General features: G+C 33.2%; 1 protein-coding gene across 1 annotated transcript; it reads left to right on the top strand.

The window, feature by feature from the left end:
* The first annotated feature begins 911 nt into the window (after nt 1–911).
* LOC131653617 (protein translation factor SUI1 homolog) lies at nt 912–3,681 on the top strand. Its single transcript, XM_058923861.1, has 5 exons — nt 912–1,070; nt 1,942–2,028; nt 2,544–2,752; nt 2,842–2,895; nt 3,460–3,681. The coding sequence occupies exons 2-5, from the start codon at nt 1,992–1,994 to the stop codon at nt 3,502–3,504; spliced, it is 345 nt and encodes a 114-aa protein (XP_058779844.1). The 5' UTR covers nt 912–1,070; nt 1,942–1,991; the 3' UTR covers nt 3,505–3,681.
* The last annotated feature ends 4,688 nt before the right edge of the window (nt 3,682–8,369 follow it).

Below are 8,369 nucleotides of genomic sequence, written 5' to 3'. Positions count from 1 at the left end.
GTTTTAATATAGAATCATTACCAACCATTAAAAGACTGTCACAATCGACTATAGACTCGATTAGGCATCCTCTAATCAACTATATTCAAGATCTAGTCTATTAGGTTTAAGATCTAATCGATTAAATAGATTTTTTTCCAAATTAAGCAGACAGTTCCCTAATCAATTGACTAAGCGTTGAAAACATTTTTAGATGATTTTGGTAAGTAAAGAAAGGCCTTAGAAGTATTGTAGGTGTGTGTGAGAGTTGCCTTAGTATCTCGTTTGATGCATCTATAATTGATTTTGGATGTCTAGAATTAATTTTGAAGTGTTTGGTTGATCTCGAGCAAAATTGATTATGCTTTTCAGAATTGATTCTACTTGAAGCTAGGATTTGTAGCTTTTGATCAAACGTGATTTTTACATTGAAATTTATCGTTCGACTCACTTTTGCAAGAATTTTTCCAAACATAAATCATTTTTTTACCTTTAACTCACTTTTATCCAGAATCAATTTTACATAATCAATTTATTCAATATCAAATTTTTTTCACCGCAGAACCAAACACATTCTAAGAATACAAGTTATTTGTAAGTTATGAAAAGAAAATACTCTAAGTATTAGAAATATATCGAGTTTTATAAATTTGGTAAAGATTTTACCAAAAATAAATAAAAATTGGCAAAGAAGTCCAAGCGTTATTTTCAAGCTTCTATACTCTACTTTGCTTACTTTTATACTGTATATTGACAGTTCTATCCATATAGAAAAACGCTATTTCCACTCGCATAACTAAACAACTGACTCCACTCGCCGATTTTTTGCAAAAATATCCTGGCCTCACGTACAAAAGGTAGCGCGTGAATATCCCGACTATTTTTCGCGAGTAGAAACAAACCTCACCCAATTTACCCCTCACATTTGTCTCTATATTTTCTCCTCTCAAAGATTCATCTCTCACCACTTTCTCTCCTCCCAAACAAAGCAAATCTCAGCGAGAGAAGGTCCTTCCTTATCCAATTTTAGGGTTTCTATTCTTCGCCAATCGCCCAGATCTTTACGCATCGAAACCCTAAACTAGGATCAGGTATAATCAGATTCCTTTTATTAAGATCTAATTTTTCGTTTTTTAATTTTAGGGTTTGGTTAAGGTTTCTCCGCGATAAAAATAGTTTAATTTTGATTTCAATTTGTCTAATTTTTAGGGGGTTTTGTTTGTTATCGATCAGATCTTGTTGATTGAAATCGTGTATCTTGTTTGTATTTAGAGATTTTTTAATTCTTGAATCTTGAAGTTTTGTCTCTGTTGTTTTTTGACAAGTAAGTGTTTGGTTCAGATCTAGTTGGTTACTTGATATACCTTTGATGATAAATATGTTATCTTTCAAACATGGTTATTTTAGTTGTGAATTTTTATGTTCATCAATTTTTTTTGGCATGGTGTGTAACATGGTAAATAAATTGTTTGTTACTTGTAAGATATTGTAAATTGTTGATGAACTTTGGGGGTAATTTGTTTCTAAGGAATATTGAATTTGATTTTGAGTAATTTGATTTCTATCCATGTTCAGCCCAGCTTAAGGTTCTGTGACCGACCTGGGTGTGGATTTGTCCAGTAATGTTTTTTTTCTTTTATCAGTATTGATAGACGACTAGGTCAGTATTTTGCGAATAGGCAAAAAAAACCTGCTTTTTGACTTATCAGATAGTTAAATAGATTAAGTTAATCAAGTTGTTTCGCATAGTTCAAAATCATGGTCTTTTATGTCAATTTGCAAATTTCAGAATGTAAATGCCCGGCCCTTGCAATATTAGGGGGCAAATTGGGGATTGCTTGTTGATACATATATGTTTCCACTGGGTTTGTGGATTATTATTGACAATGGTTTTGATGGTTGAAGTGTTGTGGACCTTGTTGTTATTGTTTGATTCAGCTAACGTTTCGGTTCTAAATACAGGTCTGAGCTATCTGGTTGGTGGGACATTCTGTTTCGGAGAGTTAAGGTTCATGTCTGAATTAGACGCACAAATTCCTACTACCTTCGGTAAGTGGGGAATCTTTGACCTATTGATCATTATTTTCTGTTAGATTGATTGTTCTGTTCTTCATATGTAGCCCTTCAGGAAAGGGTAGTCATAAGTTGTCCAATTATGTTGTGTATGGTTGGGTTCCTTGAAAATGCTTTTCCAGATTGCTAGCATTAGCATTCTTTTGTTTTGAAGTTTTTCCTCAGTTTGATTTTATCTAGGTTTCATTATATATGTCTGACAATTGACTAATAAATGATGTTTTCTCTTTTATGTTTAAATATGTGTTCTGTACATTGAACTTTTTTGCTAAAATATTACCTAATATTTTTTCTGAAATAGTTTTTGGGCGTACTTAAGGTGGTTTAAGATTGGGTCTTATGCATTGATACTTTGTGGTTTTAATCCAATCTTATGCATTGATACTTTGTGGTTTTAACGCTTATGGTTTTGACAATCATGTTTACGTATTTATCATATTATTACCAATGACATCTGATTCCTATGTCGTATATGTGCCAACAATTTTTAGATCCTTTTGCTGAGGCAAATGCTGAGGACGCCGGTGCTGGGTCATCAAAGGAGTACGTGCATATTCGTATACAGCAGCGAAATGGTAGAAAAAGCTTGACAACTGTCCAGGGATTGAAGAAAGAATTCAGTTACAACAAGATTCTTAAAGACCTTAAGAAGGAGTTTTGCTGTAATGGTACAGTTGTTCAGGACCCTGAGCAAGGACAGGTATATCTTGGCATCCTCTTGTTAGATAACATTTTTATGTTGTAGGTTATCTACCCGTTGTTGCTTCAAATAACATTTTTATGTTGTAGGTTATTCAACTTCAAGGCGATCAGAGGAAGAATGTTTCTACCTTCCTAGTCCAGGTAGCTAAATACCTCCCATCCTTGGTATTATGCAGTATTTTTTTAAAATAATTATCTATCACGTGCTCCATGTGTTCCTCTGGTTAATTTCCCCTCCCTTTTTATCTGTCTGTGATTAAGTTTTTTAATTTGGCCTTTGGCATAACACTGGTCTTGTGTGTCTGTTGGTCTGTAAGCTAGCTGATAAACTTGTTGATCAAAATAGATGTGTTTCGAAAATGATTTTGTCTCACTAACCTTTAAATATCTACACAAGTTTATCAGTTAATTCAACGACTAATTGTATTGAGTACTTGAAATTCATTCTTCGTTTCTCAGCAATATGAAACTATATATTTTTTTAAACTACATGTGTTTTTTTGAAATACCTACACAAGTTTGATTCTGAAATTTGGATCTATGTCTCTTGTAAGAATTGATTTGGTTTAATTTTGTGTAAATCATTGCTGTGTATGATTCCCAACAATCCGTTATATTCGTATTGATAAATCTGGATATGTCAGGAACATTTTTTTTCTAGATTTGCCTTTAACTTGATCAACTCTTTTTTTTTCTGCATTACAGGCTGGAATCGTGAAGAAGGAGCATATTAAAATTCATGGTTTCTAAGCAGCTGGAAACTTGAAAGTGTTAAGTTGTATCTGGCTCACATCGAGCTGGGTATATGTGAGTGATTGTCGTATTTCTTGTGATCTAGTCTTTTGAACAATTGTTATGTGGTATTATGGAATTTATGACATTATGTGATATTTGCTTCAATAATATGTATCAAAGGAGTTTAATAGAGTTTTATAGACGTCATTTAACATTTCAGATACTTGGAAGATGTGTGTTTTTTAATTTTTATCCCAGCCTCTATTCGTGCCATTTGAATGCAATTGACTGTTTAACAACTGAAAAGTTTTATGACCTAAAAATAATGGCTCTTGTTAAATTAGATATTGGATTCTAGCTGATACTAGCATGATAATTAACACTATTTTGTAATAAATTAGTTAATAGTTTGATAAACAAGAATAATAAACAGTTTTTTTGGTGGGATACTTCATTTTTTTCTCGATTACAAATTTGCTAATGATTTACCATGTGTATAGAAGACATTTGAATCTCATTTAACAATCCATCGTCTGTGAATTGTAAACCCTCTTGTGAATTTGTTTACTTGTTTATTGCCACTTGCCCAAAAATGGGATAAATGGGATATGGAATAGTGAAACCTCTTGATTATGATTTTGGATTAAGGAATGTTTGGAGTGATGGAATGGAGCCATTAGGAGTAGTATGGAATGAAGTTCCATTATTTTCTCTTCTTTTTTAGAAATACAACACAATCTCTATTGTTTTTTGGCAACACCAATTGCCTACATTCTCTGTTTTCGTAGACATGGCAATAAAACCCAGACCCACGGGTATCCACCCGAACCCGCCCCGAAGTTGACGGAGAAAATCCGCTTTGACTGGGTTTGGGTTCGGGTTTGGGTTTTCCCCGATTAGAAAACATGGGGATGGGTCGGGTAATGGGGATACTAATACCCACCCCGAACCCGTCCCCGGACCCTCCCCGTTTATTTCAATATGTACATTATTATTTATATTTCATAATATATATTATTAAATATATGGCTAATGTTTTAATTTATTATTTTAAATATTTGAAATATATGTATGAAATTTTTTGAGATTGTTTTATTTTGTTATTTATAATGTAATTTGATTTTTGAAAAAGTAAATATTTTTATTAAAAAATTGATTTTACGAAATATATGGTGGCGGGGCGGGGATACTCGAACCCGTTAAGGACGGGTTTGGGTTTTAATTCTCCATCCCCGTTTGGGTTTGAGGCGGGTAACGGGGATTGATTGAGGATTTGGGTTTGGGTTTGGGGGAGGTAAAAACCGTCCCCGACCTGCCCCGTTGCCATGCCTATGTTTTCGTGTGTTTCCCGTCCATATTACCTACAATAATTTAATTGGCACTTCTCCCTTTTGATTTGTGTTTTGGAGGAAAATTTTAGAAAAATGACTAACTGAATGGTTTTCACAAATCAAGCCCAGTTAAGATGATCTTCTTGTTTTTTTGCAATTTTATGACTCCTAAATTTAAAAGGTTTACCTGCTCTCAAAACACTCTTTACAAGTTGATATCAAAACTGCTTCACGAGTCCCAGTCTCTTTTGACTATTATGATGCTTTGTCTTTGGCATTGTATTTCTTCTATTCAATCAATTGAGTTTAGTTTATGAATTGTTGTATCCATTTCTTCTATTCAATTGAGTTTAGTTTATGAATTGTTGTAACCATGATAAAGCAATTGGGATTGTAGATTTTATTCACTACATGGGAAAAGAGTTAAGGTAAGGTGGACCGAAATTAGAATCTATTAGAATTTTTACCAGACTTAAGTATGATGAAAATGTGGCTTTTAGTCAGGTGACGATAGTCTTGACTGAATTAGAATTTACAAGACTCAGGTATGACTTGAGCGTAAACTTCAAGGTCTAAGATTGACCTACTGTCTATCTTATGTTTGATTTTAGTTTTGAGTATAGTTCTTTTAAAGTATGATTTGTCATGTTAGTCTATATGAAAGTCTCTTTCATATAAATATACTTAAATGAATGTTGTGACCCATGTTTGAATAGACAATAAATTTATAAACGAAAGAGCATAAACTTCATTTTAATATATAGTTTACAATTTTAAAGAGTTAACTTATATATTAATTATGATTTGTATTCAATAATATATTTTTGTTACATGGATTATGTAGCATCTCACTCCAAAAAATATTAGGTAGATTTTGATGAGTCGCTCCCACGTGCTACTCACTTCAGGGTTTATAGTATCTTGCGAGATAATGTAATGGTAAGTTTGAATGTTCCATCTGCACTTGCTTCAAATGCCTGAATAGTATATGCTCATGTAAAGTCACGCAAATGCACTTTCTAAGGAGGACTTAGATCACAATGATTTAGAGTCAAAATTTGATAGGGTGTAGGATATGATTAATTGAGGGGAGATATTGACAAGAACTTCTGCTTAGGACATTGTGCAGAAATCCTAACATAAATATGTGATGTCTTCTAAGGATAATATGGTCACGATAAGGATTCAAGTAAAAAAAAGATTGATATATAAGCTCCAACGATTCTAGATGTCGTGTCTATGTAAAATGCACTTGTTTATAGACTCTTGCTGTAGGATCACCTTTTAATTAGAAGCATTGTCCTTTCAAGATTTTTCTTGCATATTTGAATTTCTAACATTTTTCTAATTATGTTAGACTTATGAATTTCAAGCAAAATATCGAAAACAACTTTGTCAAGAAAAAATAGATCAAACATTTGCAAGTAAAGAAGATGACAAATCTCTTTTTTTTTCTTCTCAAAGACAACAACCGTCAACTCAGAATTTCATCCTAAGTGAAACTAATAATTACTAAACTAAAAATTTTCACCTTATAATAATCTATATAATCAGCACTTTATCTTTTTTTTTCCCTCATTCTGCACTTTATCTTTTTTGTTCCTCATTCTCTTTAACTTTTTCATATAGTTTTCTTCTTCTCCTCTCCTAAATTCAAACACCGCCATTCATCAAATATATCTAGTTGTTGGTAATGGTTCTACTTTGTCGATTCTTCTGGTTGGGTTGTCGTTGACAATTGCTTCAATCTTGTTATTTTGGTGCTAAGACTCGACTTGTTTCAAATGGTTTCATTTCAAATCTAATTGTTGTTATTCTCATTGCACGATTCACTGATGTTGGTGGTGGTTTTTTGCCTTTGATATCTAGTTCTTTTCAAATATGTTGAAATTTGCAGTTTTTAAGGCATTTGGGTTTTTAACAATGCACTAGTGTTTCGTGTTGTTTAATACCTCATAGTTGATGTGTTGTTTTGTTTCTTATAACTTGCTCGTTGTAGTCTAGGTTGGTTAGGCTTGAAAGGTGTTATGTTCTAAAATCAGAAATGGACTGAGAAACGATGGTGGTGACAAATTAAGGCTTCAAATGCGGTAGAGAGGAGGATGGTCTGCAAGGTTAGCACTCTAACGCTCAAGTCAGTATTTGAGGGAGAATAGGGAAATAAAATTGTGTTTGAAACTTGTTACCTCAATTTGGCGTCATCTTTTAGTAGAGAGGAAATAAAAAAAACTCATTATTAGTTATTAGTGAATTGCGGAGATCCGTAGAGGCACTTGCCGTCGAGATCTTTGTTATCTCCATGGGAAGAACTCTTGTTCATCAGGAAGATTCTAGAAGCCATACTATTTTCTTAGAGTGTTCAGTCGGGATCGATAGGGGTGTACATGGGTTGGGTTGGACTGGGTTTGGCCTAACCTATTACCCAACCTGCAAGGCCGTCTCAATTTTTTAGAGACCCTGTGTAGATTAGTTATGTTTCAACCATGACAAAACAATTAGAGGCCTATTTACCTCCATTTTAATAGTGGCAAAGATTTATAAGGCCCTATTTAGTTAGGATTTAATCGTAAAAAATTTGAGGCCCTGTGCGGTAGCCTGTCTTGCACGCCCTAAAAGACGGCCCTGCCAACCCGTTCAAACTTTAACGGGTTGGGTTCGCCGTCAAACCCACAATTTTATTATCAAAATCAACCCAAACCGACCAGTTTATTTATGAGTTGGGTTGGGTTGGATTCGTGGTTTGTGTTTCAAATCAAAAAAGTAATATATTTTTTCAATTTAAAAATATTGTAACATAGTTTAATACATTTATACTCATTTCTAACACACAAAATGGATGAAGCACATCATATAATATCAAATAATATTTATCAACATGACATAACACTAGATAATAGTATAAAATTTCACAAGACACATTATTTTTATAAAATACGTAAGTTGAAAATGATACAAAAGAAAATAAGAAACAACATTTAGTCTTAGAATTACATAAACTCATTTATTTAGTAGTATTATTGGTGGAGAATAAAGTTTTTTTGGAAAAATTATGGTGACTACCGAGATAATAATTTTATATTTTTATTTAAAATAATAATTAAAAAAATAAGAAATTACTAATGTAACATCAATGGGTTGGGTCCACGGGTTGCAAAACTCAAATTTGATATCTGAACCAAAACTATTTGGATTGTTGCGGGTTGGGTATACCCGTAAATGAACGGGTTCGGGTAATTTATGGGTTGGTTCGGTTTGGGTTAACAGATTCGTGGGTCGACCCACACCCATGAACACCCATAGGGATCTACCAAAATTTGTTGCCCTCCAAACCCGTATCTATGCTTGACAAGACACGTGTTTGTTACTTCAGCTTCGGCTATTGACCATTGTCCTTTTATCTACTACTACTTATGATGTACTTTTTGGTATCTATACTATTACTTATGATGTACTTCTTGGTCAACTGTCATTTTATCCATTTTTATTGTCACAAAAAGTTACTCACTAACACCATATTCCTTGAAGCTTAGAATGAGAATATTTTGCTTA

Source organism: Vicia villosa, linkage group LG2 (assembly GCF_029867415.1).
Source record: "Vicia villosa cultivar HV-30 ecotype Madison, WI linkage group LG2, Vvil1.0, whole genome shotgun sequence".
Classification (NCBI taxonomy): Eukaryota; Viridiplantae; Streptophyta; class Magnoliopsida; order Fabales; family Fabaceae; genus Vicia; species Vicia villosa.
This window is presented reverse-complemented; position numbering and strand designations above follow the sequence as displayed.

Bases quoted from the DNA above. Each gene is read 5' to 3' on its own strand.
- LOC131653617 (XM_058923861.1), top strand. From the start codon at position 1,992: ATGTCTGAATTAGACGCACAAATTCCTACTACCTTCG. The intron at 2,029-2,543 runs GTAAGTGGGGAA...AACAATTTTTAG, and splicing joins ACAAATTCCTACTACCTTCG to ATCCTTTTGCTGAGGCAAAT. The intron at 2,753-2,841 runs GTATATCTTGGC...TTTATGTTGTAG, and splicing joins AGGACCCTGAGCAAGGACAG to GTTATTCAACTTCAAGGCGA.